An 18722-nucleotide genomic window follows, 5' to 3' on the forward strand; every position below is an offset into this window, starting at 1 on the left:
TACTCTGGTGGTTTCTACTGAATCCATCTGCCACCAACTATTTGCCTAAATCCATTCACATCAGTCCACTACCTCAAGTAAATAAGCACTCAAGAATATTTGTTGAATGAATAAATACACGAACGCAAACAAAACTATTAGCTGTCTAAGGTAAAACTATAAAAGGCACACAAATGGATAAGGAAAATGGTTACCCTAAAGAGGTGTTCAAGTCTCAGAGGAGAACAAGACATGCTTTGGTTCAAGAAGTTCCAGAATGTCCTTGCCCACCCATAAGTCACCTTGCCAATTCCCCCTGCCCCCAAGACTCACCCAAGCCTCACTCCCTCTTAGGAACCGGCCCTAGCCTGCCTACACTGATCAAAGTCACCCTTTTCCGAACTTCTGCTTTCTGTGTCGTATGCCAACTTCTCATGCCCCACGCCGAACTGGCCGTCAGCTTTCTTGTCTGTCTCTGGCACTAGGCTGGGGCAAGAGCTGAGAGCAGAGGCCACCTTGTCCATCTCCGCACCCCAGACTTCGCGTATGCTTGATGTGTTGAGTAAACAAACAAACAACTACAGGCAAAGCAAAACACAATACATGCCACCCGAGGGACAAAAGATCCTGGGGAATTCAAAGAGAAAGAACAGCAGCTGCTGGGTGGACCCAAGAAGGAGATGTCATCTGAGCTCAGCTCTGAAGGATGGCAGGATTTTAAATGGCAGAGACCAAAGTTCGGGGGCTGGTGAAGGATGTTAGGGACAGACAGGCTAATACGAGCAAGGGGACAGAAGAAAGCAAGCAGGGAGACCACTAGGGCATACACAGAGAATCCAGTGGGAGAGCACAGGACAGCAGGTCAGAAAAGACAGTCTGAGGCTGGAATACATGCAGCCCTGGGAGGATTCTTTTCCCCACTGCAAGGAGAGGATTCTTGGGGATCAGAGATGTGGTATGTCAAAAGTATTCAGTCACTCCATCTATTGCTAATCAACTAGGCTTGGGGTTGCACAGCAGTCATTTATGTAAAAAGAGAAGCAAGCGCGCGCGCGCGCACACACACACACACACACACACACACACTTGTATATACATAGATCCCAGTTTCTGAGTCATGATTGACATTTTGGGTCAGATAAGTCTCTGTTGTGAGGACTGTCCTTTCTTGCAGGTCAGGACTGCAAAGCAAAGGCCCAGAGGTGGCTAATACGGAGTGATAGAGCACACTCTTCTGTGGAGGTGACAGGGAATCCTTTAGTGTGGCTGGCACCAGGGACAACAGTGAGGGCCAGGGTTGCAAAGGCAGTTGGGAGCCAGGTCGTGGAGTGCAGGCCTTGGAGACCAGGCAGGATTCTGTGACTGGAGGGAAGCCACCAGGGACTGGTGAGGGAGGGCCTGAGCTATGGGGTGGCCAACGTGCGGCACGGGGTGCGGTAAGAAGGGGACAACCGCGTTGGGGAAATAGGGAGATGGCTGCTGATGAGGCCTGAACCAGGGCAGCAGCTATGAGAAAGGAGGTCAGAGGATGGGACTGAGCTACTATGGATGCAGAAGCCACAGACCTGGGTAGCAGATAGAAGGTGAAGGTCAAGGTCAAGGCAGAGGCAGAGACCCCCAGTGACAAAAAATTTAAAATACTTCACTAAACTTAGGGCTTCTCCTTGACCTGCCTTAGGAGAGACGCAGATCAATACTCTTATTTCACTGTAGGTGGAATAAATTCAAAAGATATAAAAGGTTTATACACTGTTTTTTGAAAGTTTTCCTCTTACCCCATTCCCCTACATATCCCCAAAAGTACCCACTATTGACTAGTTATCTCCCTCTTGAAATAGTCCATATGTGCACAAGCACATATCCCTATATAGCAATATATTATACATGTTTTTTATAACACAAATAGTATTCCTTTACAAGAGAGGAAATAAAAACAGAGAAAGACAAGGAGAATTCTATGAAGTCAATGACAAAGCTGTGTTTAAAACCCTGACCTGTCCTTAAACTATGCGGGTGTCCTTTATTTACCTCTACACATTCTGATTCACACATACAGCAAATACAGGGCATTCTGCAAAGTACTGACGATACAAAGGACAAGACACCCCTCCTTTAAGATGTGAACCATGACATATCACCTAAGAGATATAGTCCAACGTAATAATCAAGAGCATGGCATGATGCTGTGGGTTCTGCTAGAGCCAGTGGCTATCAGAAAATGCAGCTTGAAAGAGATGGTTTTGTCAAAATGTTTTATCAGTTGTCTATTGTCACATAACAAATTGCCCCAAAACTTAGCAGCCTAAAATAAAAACCATTACCTCACAAAGTTTCTGAGGATAAGGAATCAAGAAGTGACTCAAAGGCTGGGCACGGTGGCTCACGCCTATAATCCCAGAATCTTGGGAGGCCAAGGCGGGTGAATCACCTAAGGTCAAGAGTTCGAGACCAGTCTGGCCAACATGGTGAAACCCTGTCTCTACTAAAAATACAAAAATCAGCCAGGCATAGTGGCACACACCTGTAGTTCCAGCTACTCAGGAGGCTGAGGTAGGAGAATTGCTTGAACCCAGGAGGTGGATGTTGCAGTGAACCAAGATTGTGCCACTACACTCCAGCCTGGGTGGCAGAGTGAGACTCTGTCTCAAAAAAACACAAAAGGGAGGAGGAGGAGGAGGAGGAGGAGGAGGAGGAGGAGAAAGAAGAGACTCACTCAGGCGGTTTTGGCTCAGAGTTTCTGATGAGGTTGCAGTCAAGATGTTAGTCAAGGTTGCAGTCATCTGAAGGCTTGACTGGGGCCAGGGGATCTGCTTCCAAGATGGCACACTCACATGGCTATTGACAAGTGGCCTCAGTCCCTTGCCACAGGGGGCTTTTCGTGGGCTGCTTGAGTGCCCTTACAACGTGGCAGCTGGCTTCCTCCACAGCAAGAGATCCAAGAGAAAGCAAGGAAGAAGCCACATGTCTTTTATAATTAAGCAACGGAAGTCACACTCCATCATTTCCATAATATCCTATTAGTTACACAGATCAGACCTTTTCAACATGGGATGGGACAACAATGGAGCAAAAGGACCAGAAGGCACAGGTCATTGTGGGCCAACTGGCTACTATAAATGCCTTATGCACTCTGATTAACTTTGCCACTGTAGGTACTCCTGTTTCCATACTGGCTCTTGTCTAAGAATTTAGAGTTTATGACATATTCCATTTTCTGCTTAAAGTGATCAAATAATAACGCCAAAATTTTCCACCAAGTAAAAATCTACTTAATGATCTTGGCAAGTCTTTAGAAAAATATCCATCAGGCAGAATTTAGAGGGTCAGAGAGTGTATAACATAGATTGAATAGGATTCCCAATAATCAAATTAAAGCTTTTTTCCTTTAGATGTTCAAGATTCAACTGTTTGCAATATTATGGTGGCTATGACTGTCCCAGGCTATTTACAACAGCCCCCCTCACTGCACCACCCAATTCTTGTGGCTTGACCATATCCACATCTGGAAATGCATCTGGTGTAGGGCCCTCAGTGAGTAGCCATAGCTTCGTTACTCACACTTCCGGACTCTGAGCAGTGTCCATGGATGGCTCAGAGATTTCAGAACATCCACTCCACATGGGGAGATAGGCAAGTACCCCACTAGTTACTTTCTCTGCTTCTATAAGCATTTAAAGGTATTTCTAGCAGTGACCCATTATAAAAGTCTTGTCAGGCAAGAAACAAATAAAAACTTTCCTCCTACAAACCTTCTCCATCAGTCTACCAAGCTTCTCCCTTCAGCCATAAGCCCTATCAACTCTCATCCACCTGCCCAAAGACACATGTTATACATTCAGGAGACTGGCACTTAGCAAGGAGCAAAAACTCATAAGGAAAATGGGGCCCTACCTAATCCTATTTCCATCCCTTTCTCCACAGGAGTCAGGAAAGACAGAGACAGGTAATAATCCTTTTAAAAATAGAATGAAATTGTGGAAGAGACCTCAGAGATCCCGTGCCTCCATCCTAAGTGTCAGCATGAACGAACCATCCCAGGGCCTCCCATCTCACTGCTCAAGCCCAGAGCAGGCACTTTTCCATGGAAGGAATCTGCCTGTGTCAAACATTCACACTCCCCCTCAAAAACACATACACACATACCTGCTTGTCTGTCTGTCTGTCTCTAAAAATCTGTCCTTCAGATGCTCCACACAGGCTGCATGAGCTGGTCCCTATCTGCTTCTACTTCCTCTCATACCAGACTTTCAACCACCCTTCACAGACCAGCCTCACTTGCCATGGTTTAACAGCTTGAACAAACCACACTCCCTTCTGTCGCAAGCCCCTTGCACATGCTATTTCCTCTGCTTGGACCATTCTCTGGATTTATAAAAATCTAGTTAATTCCCATTCATCCTTCAGATTCCATCATCATTTTCCTCAAGGAAACTTTTTCTCCCTCCCTGAACTTCAAAGCATTTATCACATCTGAATTACACATGTATGTATTTTTTTCTTTTTTCTGAGATGGGGGTCTTGCTATCTTACCCAGCTGGACTCCAACTCCTGGGCTCAAGTGATCTTCCTGCTTCACGCACCCTAGTAGCTAGGACTACAGGGTGCACAACCACAACCAGAAAATCACGCATTTATCCATGTGATTATCTGAATAACGTCTTTCTCACCCCTTTTGTCCACGTTATTCCTACAACTCAGCACAGTGCCTGACATAAGTAAAATGCTCCTTAGATATTTGCTTAATTAATGACTACAGGTGAACTATTTATTGAATGGATATTCCAAAAACTGTATCAACAATCCATTCCGAACAGTTAGACACTGACTATTGAACATGAAATCTGAGTGGTTTGAGCCTATTCTCCTCGTCACTGTTCACCACAGGTGGGAAACAGGCAAGGGCCCTCCTCGCTCCATCAGTGATCAGGAGGCTCGCGGAAGGCTAGGCATAGGCAGCCTGACCACGCGACCAAGTTCCTCGGCTGTGCTTCCAGCGCATTACCTCCTTCTCTACCCAACTAAGTCTTGACACTTTCTCCGCACGCTGCTGTGAATTTGCTGTGATTTTGAGACATCAAGATGCCCTGGGTATCAGCCCTATCTTCTGCTCTTTATTGGCACTGCTGGAAAATGCCAGCCTGCTTAAACATGTTCATGAGGCATCAAGGTAGGGTCATTGAAAATTACCCAATGTCCTACCTCTCCACGTGAGGGATCTTCCTAATGGAATTTCCCATCAGTTCTTCCTGCACTGTGAGGCTAAAGCCAAAATCTTCTCTCTACAGAATAGCAGCTGCTAAATCTACTCGCCAAAAGCCCTAACGCTAGTCCTGGAAATGGAAGCCCTTTATTCTATCATCCTAGCCAGGAAAGGTAGAGGCTCTCCTCATAAATTGTTTATGAGCTCCTACCCTCTGGAAATCTGAATTGTAACTGGAAACTGATTTACTGAATAAGTGAAATATATTTTAACTCATCAGCCAAATCAGTATTTTTTCTTTGTCTTCCTAGCAATTCTAATTGTTAACTCTGAGTTTCACTAAAAGGAGCTGGGTACAAAATCAGCAAGTTCAAGGTATACCAACGTCCCAAAGCTCCTGGAGAGGTTCTTCGAAGAGGAAGGCTCTTTTTCATTTCTAATTCTTAAGTATTTGGTACATAAAAGGCACTTAGTGTGTCAACTCACGGAAATGACATGCTATTTCTCACCTGAATTTTGCCACCTAAAGCAATAAACCTGTCCCGATCTCCTACTCTGCACATCCCTCAATTACTGCACCCACAACTTCGTCATTTTACTTGCACATCTTTCTGCCCACAAGACCACATAAGATCCTCAAAGTTAGAGACCACAGCTTGCTTGCCTTTATATTCTTGGTGACTAGCACTGTGCTGGCACAGAAAGCACACTCAGGTATTTGATGGCAAATGAATCCGCATATCTAAAGATAAACCAGCATATCTTTGTCGTCTGTGACCTAACCTATGGCAAGTGACTCTAGGCAGCTCAGGTAAAACACCAGGAGTGACTTGCAGAGATGCTCTGTTTACCCCTCATGGAGGCCCCCTAAGAGATGTGTCCATTGCCCAGCCCCCCAGAGTTTTGTCATGACAGCCACTGACTCTCAGGACATGGGAGGCACCTGGGATCAGAGCCACAGAATGGGGCACTGGGCCTGTGATGGGTTCAGAAGGAATATCCCAGGACACCACTCTAGACCTCTTATTTATATACTTTTTAATCAATACAAGATACAGAAGAGTTACACAACTATTAAAGGAGCCATTTCTGGGGCGGGCAAAAGAGAGAGAGAGAAAAATAAAAGAGATCTTTTTTTAGCCTTAAATCTTACCCATTTCACTTTTGCCTATGGAAAGTTCCATGTCACTCTAGGCACGCTTGAGTCTGTGGAAAAGAGATATTTTCCTTTTCCTGAGCACCTGATTGCAGACCCCACCACTTCTCCAGCTCTCAGTAGCTGTCATTCAGGGTAAGTTGATTACTTGAAGTTAAAATGTAGAGGAAATGAGGAGCTTCTGCTGTTTCCCTGGCTAACCTGGCTCCCTTGGAGAAGATAGAAATGTGATTTTACACTGAATTAGCCATGTCTTAAGGGAAGCAATTCCACTGATCCAGAGATTAGCGCTGGTTTTACCATTTGACCCTCTGCTGACCTTATGCTTTGGAAGAACCTGTTCAGAGATTGGCAGGAAAGAGGGGAGGGACAAAACTAGAAACGACGTGGGAACACGGCACCAAAGCATATATTCATTTCTGTAAGACTGAGTGACATTTCCAAATTGCTGAGTAAAATACACACATACATCCAAAATTGGAGGGTGGTGGTGAAGGGGGAGAAAAGTTTCAACATTATTGAATTTGAATAAAATTCTTACAAGGGTTAGAGAATATAAAACATGGGCAGAAAGAATTTACAGCATGAAGAACAGACAAGACAAAAGTTCAGAAACTCAGTATGGAAACATATAATGCAAAAAGAGGCTGCTTGAAGAAACTCCCCCAAGAGATTGTTAACTAAGTCAAATAAACTGCCCTTCCCCTTGCTTTCCTGTCACTGGATGTGGCTGCTTCTCTGCAGGTCTCTGTGTCTGTGTCTTCTCTTCCTCCTCAGGCCCTCAGTCCCCTTCCCTTCTTTCTCTCTCTGTCACTCACTCACACTCCCTCCAACGACTCCCAGTTGGATAGGGCAGCCCTGTTCCTCACTCACTGTTCACACAGAGGGACCCTAGGGTCTCAAGATGAACTCATGAGCCTTTCCATTCCCAGTACAGCCCCCTTCCAGGCACCCAGAGACGATGCCTGCTCAGGTCAGCTGTATCTCTTCTTCCTCCTCACCCCAATCCATGCTCCCTGCGGGGTCTCCTCAGTCAGCCCCTACTTCCTGCTCATCTCTCCTCACTCTCTACTTCTAACCATTCCACCTGCAGCCTCAGGTCACACCACCACCAAGTAATGTCCCTATTAGGTCCCTGTATTAGTCCGTTTTCACACTGCTGATAAAGACATACCCAAGACTGGGCAATTTACAAAAGAAAGAGATTTAATTGAACTTACAGTTCCACGTGGCTACAGTTCCACCTCACAATCATGGTGAAAGTCCCGTCTTACACGGATGGCAGCAGGCAAAGAGGGAATGAGGAAGTCCCGTCTTACACGGATGGCAGCAGGCAAAGAGAGAATGAGGAAGACGCAAAAGCGGAAATCCCCGATAAACCCATCAGATTTCGTGGAAATTATTCACTACCATGAGAACAGTGTGGGGGAAACCACCCCCATGATTCAGTTATCTCCCACCAGTCCCTCCCACAACATGTGGGTATTATGGGAGTATAATTCAAGATGAGATTTGGGTGGGGACACAGCCAAACCATATCAGTCCCTAATAAAAGAAACATCATTGCTCCCTCAATGACTACCAACTAAAAAGAGTCTCCATAATCTCACCCCACTCCACCTTTCCTATTTTAACTCTTTTTGTTTGTTCTTTAACACACACACACACACACACACACACACGCACACAAACTTTTTACCAAAGAAAACTTCAAGGCTGGGTGCAGCGGGTCACACCTATAACCCCAATATTTTGGGAGGCTGACATGAGCAGATGGCTTGAGCTCAGGAGTTCAAACCCAGCCTGAGCAACGTGGTAAAACCCTGTCTTTACAAAAACCAGCCAGGTGTGGTGGAATGCACCTGTAGTCCTAGCTCCTTGGGAGGCTGAGGTGGGAGGATGGCTTGAACCCAAGAGGCGGAGGTTGAAGTAAGCTGAGATCGTGCCACTGCACTCCAGCCTGGGTGACAGAGCCAGACTCTGTCTCGAAAAAAAGAAAAAGAAAAAGAAAAAAAAGGAAGAAAACTTCAAACGTTTGCAAAAGTATCTCTCACCTACCCATTACCCAGCTTTAACACACATCAGTGCACGGCTGATCTTATTTCATCCATACCCCACTGACTTCCCCCAACGAAGTGGATTATTTTAAAGCAAACTTCAGACATCCTATAAAAACCTCAGTATGTTTCTTTAAAAGTCAGAGACTCAGCCGGGCATGGTGGTTCACGCCTGTAATCCCAGCACTTTGAGAGGCCGAGGAGGGTGAATTACCTGAGGTCAAGAGTTCTAGACTAGCCTGGCCAACATGGTGAAATCCCGTCTCTACTAAAACTGCAAAAATCAGCTGGTTGTGGTGGCAGGCGCCTGTAATCCCAGCTACTCAGGAGGCTGAGGTATAAGAATCACTTGAACCCGGGAGGGAGCGGTTGCAGTGAGCCAAGATCACATCACTGCACTCCAGTCTAGACAACAAGAGCAAGATTCCATCACAAAAAAAAGAAAAAAAAAAAAAAGAGACTCTTAACAACAGCACTATTATCACCCCTTAAAAATTGTTTAGTTTCTTTAAATATCATTAATATAGAGTGCTAAAATGTTCCCAATGATTTCAGGTATTTTGTTTTTTACAGTCAGTTTGTTTCAGTTGAGATCCAAGCACGGTCCACACATTGGATCTGGGCACCCGCGCTTTAGGTGTCTGATTCTGTATTCACCTTAACTTCTCTTTCTGCACAAAGCCCAGCCCAGACCTCTCACTCTCCCACCTACAAGGTATTGCTCATGCTGTACTCAGCACCCAAAATGTCCTCAGCTCCCATGCCCAAACATCACTCAAAATCCAACTCAAATACTGTCCCCTCCATGAAATAGTTCATGATTGCCACCAGTCCTCTTCCTAAACACAGCCATGGGGTCTCCTATAGGGTTTCCTATATGACTTTATCCGCACGTCCCTTGGCTCATTTACTCTTGTCTATAATCAGCTTGAGAGTTACATATCTCCCCTTCAATCTCCTGGAAGGGTAAATTCCACCTGATTTATATTTATAGTCCTCACGAACTTAGCACGATGCCCTGTACTTGGCAGTTGCTCAGTAAATCAATTTGTACGTGCTGTATTTAAAAATAATGCAAACGGAGAAAGGAAGGATGGCAAGAGTATCTCACATGTCTTCATCCTATCTCCTCTTCTCCCTCATCCATTCCCTTGGGAGATATTTGTTGCACAACTGCTGTATGTTGGGCACTCTGAAAGTGCCTAATGGCCCAAAAGTCATATTATCTGGCACAAAAATAAAAGTGGCTTTTTTATCAGCATCAAAATACTTGCAACTCTTACATGCAAAATTACTCCTTCCAAGATTAACATTAACATCATGATATTGCTCCTAACAAACAAGATTTGTTCATTTTCATGAGAAATAATTTGAATGTATAAATTAAAGCCAAAACAGTCTAATGGTTGGTCTTGGGATTGTTGAGGACTCTAAAGACATCTCCCTTTTGTCTACTCATTCATCTAACTCACAAACATTCACTGAACATCTAGTAAGTACCAAGCACACTGGTGTTACCAAGTAGAAAATGATGGTAGTACCTAGTACAGCAGGGAAGATAAAACCCAGAACAAAATTGCCAGCAGTACCAGGTCTCTAGAAACTGTAAGGTCCAAAAAGCAATGAGGGAAGTTCCTGGAGGAGCTGGAATCTGAGCGGAGCCTACTTTCTGAGAAATTTTAAGAAACTATGCTGCCTGTACTTCTCTTTTGCACAAGAGTTGCAGATAGGAAGGGTTAGGTTTGGAAAAAAGAAGCCAACAGCTGTGAACAAGGCTCATTTTACTCCCAGATAGCAGCCATTCACATCCCCATTGAGCTTCCATTTCCTCTAATGGGTTCCAGTCATGGCCACAAACCCAAGGAAGAAGAAGACATTTCCTTTTCAAAAAGAAAAAAAACTATAAAATGACCAGAAACAGAGAAAAAAAGCATGTTATGAAATAAGTTGCTTAAGTGCTTAGTCCTTTAAAAGAATGTTTGGTAGATATAATCTCCTTTCTAACAGACTACAAAGATCCATTTCTCCATAAGAAGAGAACTTAAAATAGTGTACATGATAATCCAAACCACCACCGCTCTGCCAGTGAGATGCAATTCATTCTGCTGGGTGAGGAAACCCCACACAACCTAGGCATTCATGAATTCCATCCACTGAGCAATCAATCTGTTCTTAAAAAGATGTGGCTGATGGGTCTACAAAATACACTATTACCGAGTCATCTGTTTGGAATACCTGTACAACATTCTAAATATAATTTGACATTTTTCACCAAATGTTCTAGTAATGTAAAACTTGCAGTGCTCAAGCTAGGATGAAGTGCTTGTTACTTTACAATGATAAAATAGCACTTTAGGGGGTTTTGGCACTGGGGCAGTGGCAAGAATAAGAAAAACTGATGACAGAAGTTTGGGCTGCTTCATAAGACCTATTGAAGAAACAAACTTTTTAATGCAATAAAATTTCTTAAAGACATGCCCGTTTTTGGGGGGAGGTTGAGACTGACGGATCACCTGAGGTCAGGGGTTTGAGACCAGCTTGGCCAACATGGTGAAACCCCCGTCCCTACTAAAAACACAAAAATTAGTCAGGCATGGTGGCGCACACCTGTAATCCCAGCTACTCGGGAAGCTGTGGCAGAAGAATCACTTGAACCCAGGAGGTGGAGGTTGCAATGAGACAAGATCATTCCACTTCACTCCAGCCTTGGCGACAGAGTGACACTTCATTTCAAAAAAAAAAAAAAAAAGTCACTTTTTAGCCACAGTGGTGGTGGGTTCTCCCCCTGGGGCAGGAAAAATCTAAGAGTAAGAGCACATATTTAAGAAACAGTATTTACCAGATTACACTTAATTACACTTAATTCACTCTCCTCCAAATACTTAGTAATCTTAAGATTCTATTCTATAATACCAAGACATAAATAACCAAAAACAGCATCCATCTACTAAATTGATACATTTGTCCCCCATAAAATATGACTCTATCATATTTGTTAAGCAGTCACCTTCAGAAGCAAAAGCTAATATGGTGAAAAAACACAATCAGGATCCTCTTTAAGAAACTGCAAGGAAGCCAGGCACCGTGGCTCACATCTGTAATCTCAACACTTTGGGAGGCCAAGGTGGGCAAATCACTTGAGGTCAGGTGTTCGAAACCAGCCTGGTCAACATGACGAAAGCCCGTCTCTACTAAAAATACAAAAAAATTAGCCAGGCATGGTGGCACATGCCTGTAATCCCAGCTACTTGGGAGACTGAGGCATGAGAATTGCTTGAACCTGGGAGGCGGAGGTTGCAGTGACCCAAGACCTTGCCACTGCACTCCAACCAGGGTGACAGAGCAAGACTCCATCTCAAGACAAACAAAAAACAAAAAAAAGAAGGAAAGAGAAAGAAAGAAACTGCAGAGAAATTCAAAAGCAAGGCACAGAAATTCACAGAATAATACCAGAGTTCCCTAAAAGACCTCCCACATCATCACTGAAAAAATTCAACAGGAACTACATGGCAGGGACTGAAAACCCAGTCAGAAAGGAAATTTGTCCTAAACTAACTTTCACTTGCCAAACACTGTACCAGGCACCATGTTGAGCTCAAAGGGTTAAGAGCACAGGCTCTTGACTTGCATATGGGGTGTACTGGTCTATGTCATTTTATTTATTTATTTATTTTGTAATTTGAAGATATGCTTAAAAGTTGGGAGATCTCACAGAAACATCCAGGTATCTGGCTTCTTGAAAAAAATGAAAGATCTAGCAACATGGGCCCAGCATTCCCTCACTGGCAACTCTAAGCTGGAGCAGAGAAGCCACTGAAGCCTCCAGCAAAGGACATGCCTTTCAGCCAGCTTGTCACAGTCCCCACCATACCCTCCTATCATCCCAATAACAGACGCAGCATTTTACTCATTTATGCTCCCTGTCTGGCCCCAGAGGTACTAGAGTTTGTCACTCCCTCTCAGGAAAAAAAAAAAAAAGGCGGGGGGACGAAAGTGCCCCCTGTGCCTAAGAAGTGCAGAGTCTAATGGAGGAGGCAGACAAGATGAGAAATTACAATAGGGTGTGATACCAACTACAGTAGAAGAATGGCCAGGGTTCCACAGAAACCCTAAGGAAGGTGAAGGAAGGTGCAACTAACTCCACCAAAGGTAGTTTAGGTATCTAGGGTGTGTTCACAAAAGAGAAGACATCTGGGGAAGGTCTTGCAGGAGAAGAAGAGCCTGGTCAGATGGCAAAGTAGGAGCAAGTCACTCTACACATATGAAGAGGTGAGAGGTCTGAAAGATACAGAGTTTTCTGGGGATAGGTTAGGCAGAGAAGGAACTTCTTCCCTACGACGCTAACAATTTTCAGCAGAAATCTGGGGCAACGGGGAGTCAAGCAAGTTACTTAAGCAGAGGCTGACACGATCAGATTTGTTTTTTTAAGGAATGATGCTGGCAGCAGTATAGAAAACAGCCTGGAACAAAGAGCCCTTGCTGGCCAACACCCCCACTGCGTACTAAGGCGAACCCCTTTGCGTTAGCTTCCCGGTGCTCGGAAACTGTCCATTCTCTGCCAATGATACACGTCTTGACTACTTGGCCTGTTTTGCTTTTACAGACTGATATGGGTCAATGTAGTTATTGCTCTTGAACTGGCATAATGAAAGTATTCTGAGTTACTATATAATGCAGACATTTGAAAGGGTCAAAACACAGTAACGTAAGTCTCTACTGATGATCTCAATTCCATACAACAAAGATATCCTTTCACCTACCACGTGTCCTTTCCTCACGTATTTCTGACAGTAGTGAACCCAGAAGCTTTCGATAAAATAGCCCCTACCCCATGTGAGGCACAAGTTTGATTTTCCTTATACTTAAATCACTACAGACATATCCCCCAACACTATTCTCAACTACCCTTAAAGGAGCCACCCAGAATATACCACATTAAGTCAAGCTTTGAGGCAAGATTTAAGGGTGATAAAGATATGGGTCCAAAGGAGAATCATTTTACTCAGTAGCCTATTGGCATGTACCTGATAAAGCAACAGCACATAAAGATCAATCGCAAGGATATCAGGCTGTTGCACAGAAATGAAATGAGATGCAAATAACAGACATGTCCCACCAAAGCAATAAAAATTAAATCGGTTTTGCTTTTCTCCCTCAAATTCAGTCAAATCTAAAAAAAAATTTTTAAAAATCAGATAGGGAAATCAACAAGAGGCTTTTAAAAACGGTCTCAAAGTTGTAATAACCCCAAACAGACTATTTCCCAGACTTTTTATTGTTATAACAAACAAACCCATCTTTCACTTCTTGTCATTTGCAATTACTGTGCCATAATTGAAAATCAGTGAATCACCATAGGGCTTAGGGGAGAGAGGGCCTACTAGCTCTGAGCTGTCACTGTAATCACCACAGAATAAACAATATCAAGAGCTCTTTCTTCATCATTTTTAACCTATATATTGCAGAGTCTCTGAAAATTGTATACTCTGTAATTCCCCTCTTTCCCTAAAGATGGCATGACATTTCAGACCATTTTCCCCTTCAAAATACTGTTTTTCTCTTCTTCAACAGCCAGTATGACGTCTGTCCCAAAAGACTTCAGCATAATTTTGAATCTATTTGTAGGAGCCAAGAATTCAATTAAGAGAAAAATTATCTGGGAAGGGTTTGGGCAATTCAGCCAATTAACCCTCTTGTAACTGCTGAGAAAAGAACCTGAACTGTCTAACAAAAGGCTACACAAAATCAAAAGGAACAGACTAGGGCAGGGGGTGAAGGATTCCAGGAATTTGGGTCCTGTCTACACTCCTGCCCATTAACATGGTCACACAATGCCCTCGGCCTCTGACCGTTGGGAACGCCTGGGAGAGTACAGCCCTCCACTCTGCAATGGGCTGCAGAACCTCAAGTGTTCATCTGCAGCCTCTTCATCTCCCCACCTGCAATAGGATTTAACCAATGTCCCTATCAACGTTTCAGTTTATAGACTTTAAAAGGTTAATAGCAGGACCATCGAGCTTATTCTTTGTTAATAAGCTCTGTGTCCACGATCTGATGAACTGAGATTCACTCTCTAATTAAAAGGAAGGAAGGGAATTTGCAGTGGTGTGGGAGACAGGGTCTTACCCTTTCATCTGTTCCCAAGCCAGATTCTCGTGCCCCATCCCTCACCTTGGTTGCTTCTTCCACACTCTCCCTCAGGGCCTGCAGCTCAGCATCATATTGCTCCTTCAGCTTGTCCATCTCCTGATCATGGCTGGAAACCTCTTCTTTCAGGGCTCCCTTCAGGGCAGTGAGTTCACGCTCTCGCTTTCTCAAGAGGTCTTCTTGCTCCTCTTTGGCAATCAGCAGATCTTGAAGATCCTGTTTTGCCTGTAAGAGCTCCTAGAGAGAAGAAACATGAAGGGAGGAGGTGACGATGAAACATCTTGTTGAGAGGCCCTGTATCTCCCCTCCAGTTCAGTCCCCATATGCACGGTCATCTCACCTTGCCCTGCCACTCTCTCCTTCTCATCCCACAAACCTGTTTAAACCATTTCTTCCTCTCCCCCTGCACTTCTCAGAGGCCATGATTCCCTTGGATTCCTCTGTCTTTGCTTCTTGGAGATTCGATTGAATTTGAGGGAGAAAGGGAAAGTAATGTAAATTTCACTGCTTTGGTAAACACGCCTGTATTTTCCATCTCGTTTCACTTCTGTGTAGTGATCTGTTGCCCTTGCTGTTGCCCTTGCTCTTGCTCTGTGTGTGCTGTTGCTTCACGGGGGACATGCCAACTTGCCTACCTTGCTTCATATCCCCCAGGACCCTGAGTGTGGTCAAACCCTTCATCCACATTCCTTGTACTCAGGACGACTTTGCCTGTTTTTCTTCTATCTCATTTGCCCATCTGAGCAGAGCACAATATTCACATTTTCCCCTTCTTAACTGCCAAGTATTAATGAGGAAGGTCACAAAGCTGGGGCAACAGGCTCCACTACAAATCACATCACCTGAGCCTAGTGTGTCCTGCCAAAGGCTCGGTGTTTCTTTTCCTCCAGCATCTTTGTTCCAGACCTTCTCAGTTTTCCAGCTCAGGACTCGCCCTCACAGACACTTTTGCCCTTCCCTCAGCCAGAGAGATGTGGGCACCTTGGCTCCCTCTCCACCTCAACCCCTCTACACTCCAGGCCTTCTTCCACCCAGTCCCTCCACAGAGAATGCACTGTCCCCTGCCAGCCTGCTCCCAGTCTTCACTCCATCAGTTATTGACATGGTTTGGCTCTGTGTCCTCACCCAAATCTCATCTCGAGTTATAATTCCCATAATCCCCACGTGTCAAGGGAGGGACACTGTGGGAGATGACCGGATCATGGGGTAGTTTTCCCCACGTTGTTCTTGTGATAGTGAGTTCTCACGAGATATGATGGTCTTATAAGGGGCTTTTCCCCCTTCGCTCCCTCTCTCTCCTGCCGCCTTGTGGAGAAGGTGCCTACTTCTCCTTCTGCCATGATTGTAAGTTTCCTGAGGCCTCCCCAGCCATGCGGAACTGTGAGTCAATTAAACCTCCTTTGTTTATAAATTACCCAGTCTCAGGTAGTGTCTTTATAGCAGAGTGAGAACGGACTAATACAGTTGTCTTTTCTTTCTGCCATTTTGTTCCTATCCATATTCTTGAATCTTGGTTACCTGCCAAACTTCACCACCAAAATGTTTGAAAGCATAATTTCTGTTCATTGTCTCTACTTCATGACTGCCCGTTCACTCCTTAATCTCTTGCTGTATGATTTTTGTCCCTAACTCTACCAAGACAGTCCCCTCTGAGGTAACTGTGACCTTTAATCATATCCGATGGCCTTTTCCCAGTCGTCAATTTTCTTTACCCCTCTTTCATCCTCCCTTCCTGTCTCTCTAAGACGCCCTTCTTTCTTGGAATGCCAAGATAACACAGACTCCTGTTTTCTTCCCTCAGGCTGCTTCTTCTGTGATAGTCTTTTCTGGCTTTTCTCTCCCTCTTCCCAAAATCTATGATGATCTCCAAGAATGCAACTTTGCATTCTTTACTCTCTTTTAGCAAGCTCATTTTTGTTTTTCCAACTATTAATTCTATGTAAATGACTCCTAAACTTTTGCCTCTTACCCTTCTCTGAGTTCAAACCTACACTAACACATTCAAAGACCTGCTAGATGCACCCATCTGGGTGTCCTGTGACACCTCAGATTCAGTAGGATTACAGTCTCAAGAGAATTCATCATGCTCCTTCCTTCCTTCTTCCTTTGTTCTTGCTCTTGTAAAAAGCACCACCTGCCCCCTCAGCACTCAAGCTCAGAAACTTGGCAGCAACTTTGATTTTTCTCTCGTCCTGGTCTCTCATAACCAAAAAGTTAGTTCTGCAACATCTTCGATCCTTTCCATTACCTCCCTGGGTAAAGCCCTCCTCACCTCCTGTGCAGGTGGTTTACGATAGCCACTCAGCTGCTCCCCGCATCCAGGCTCTCGCCTACAGCCTCTAAGGCAATCCATGCAGCATCTTCTGTCTGGAGTGCCTTTTTCCCTTCTCAGGCCCATCTCTCCCTGCCTTTCAGAAAATCTTTGAAGACCCAGATACAGTTTGACCTCCTCCAAGAGGTCTTCCTTGAATATCCCTCTTGAATATCCATCTCTCTTTAGCTGTTCTTCTAACAGTACTTAATACTTCTTATTTTATATTCTATATATTTTAATCATTTTTCTAATCTGCATTTGGCTTCCCTACTTATCCTTCTTGAAAGATGGATACAGATCTGATTTATTATAGTTTTGATGCATAGATTAATATTGGGAGCACTTATCTGTTCAGATATAAATAAACAAGTGCAGTACAGGTGTCTGGAGATGTCAGAATTCCAAACTCGTCAGTTATTTCACCTGTGCCTTCTGCATAAGAACAGGCAGGATCTGTTCTCTTGGAGCCCCTGGGGAATCAGAGGCATGGCTGCCACCTGGGGACCCAAGGCTTCAGAAATGATAAGCTACTTTCCTGATGAGGGAAGAAACATTTTATTGATTTAAGGATAACTGACAATGAGATCTCTTTCTTTTTCTCTAGGACATGCACCTCCATTGAACCAGAGGAACCTCTACAATCCCAGAATAGGGCTGCATTGCACAGACTAAGATTTTGCCCGTCAAGAATGTAACTAGCAGGCATTGACAAGCTCAGATGAAATGTCAAGAGACCCATGCAAGTAACAAGGCCAGCTCTGGCTCTTTCAAAGCACCAAACACAGAGATCTTATGAAAATATACCCTGTCCTGATATTTATCAAAGAGGACGCCCTGCTGCCGCTGCCCAGACCCTTCTTAAGGAAGATCAGAGTCTCTCCTGAATTACTGTTGCTTCCGGCTACCCCCAGGGCTTCCTGGAACCTCCTGCCAGCATCTTTAGTGCAAGCCCTGTGATTCTGACCCCTGTTTCCTGCTTTTACTCTCACACGTTTCTCAATTGTTTGGACGATAAGACAGTTCCTCTCCCCACACTTATCTTTTCCAGCATATCTCTGTGTTTTGTGTTGCCTTTGTGTGCTGCCGCCAATGCATGTCAAGACTGAAGTTTTTATGGTCCATTCTGCACCGACATGCTGTTATCTATGGCTGGGGCTGCCGCTTAAGTGGACTGTGCAGCACAAATCCAATCAGATTACACCTCGCCATATCACTTAGTAGCACTTGAAGTTTTCCAGAGTAGAAACCAAAAGGTACATGAGGTTTCAAAAACTTCACTCCATCACCTCGGGGCTTAATTATATCAATCAAAGAAGGCAGAGAAAAATACATAAACTTCAAAATGTAAGTATACATCCATTAGAGGTCAACCTGCCTCTCTGTGGACTCCAATTAAAGAAAACAAGGGAAAACTGGCTGTCTGGGAGTGGCGAGAGCTAGGAAAGTTGACTGTGTTTGGTCCTTATGTATCATAAGAACTGTGCTGAGCGTTTCTAACAATCCAGAGAGATGGATATTCAAGGAGATGAAGATTACTATTCTTCATAAACGGACGAAGCTCTGAGACTCTAACATGCCTAAGATCACACGGCCTTACAAGCAGCAGAGTCAAGAATGGGACCTAGATGGGTCCTAATGCCCTTTCCCTTCACTATGGTCACTACAGACCTGACCACAAAACCACACACTCAAGAAGGCTGAGAAGCAAACAGTCACACTGGAGTTCTTCCATTAGATGCTGTTATGGTTTGACTGTGTCCCCATCCAAATCTCATCCTGAACTGTAGCTCCTATAATTCCCTCATGCTGAGGGAGGGGCCCAGTGGGAGATAATGGAATCATGGCGTGGTTTCCCCCATACTGTTCTCA

At 44.4% G+C, this 18722-nt stretch overlaps 1 protein-coding gene across 5 annotated transcripts in view; it reads right to left on the reverse strand.

Annotated features, from left to right (window-relative positions):
• Positions 1–18722, reverse strand: part of CGNL1 (cingulin like 1) — a 184353-nt gene that overhangs the window by 79060 nt on the left and 86571 nt on the right. For all 5 annotated transcript variants that reach the window (XM_033189982.1, XM_033189984.1, XM_033189985.1 and 2 more), the window contains exon 8: positions 14564–14776. In XM_033189982.1, the coding sequence (XP_033045873.1) occupies positions 14564–14776 (213 nt within the window). The remainder of the gene's footprint in view (positions 1–14563; positions 14777–18722) is intronic.

This window comes from Trachypithecus francoisi, unplaced genomic scaffold (genome assembly GCF_009764315.1).
Source record: "Trachypithecus francoisi isolate TF-2019V2 unplaced genomic scaffold, Tfra_2.0 Lachesis_group3, whole genome shotgun sequence".
Classification (NCBI taxonomy): domain Eukaryota; kingdom Metazoa; phylum Chordata; class Mammalia; order Primates; family Cercopithecidae; genus Trachypithecus; species Trachypithecus francoisi.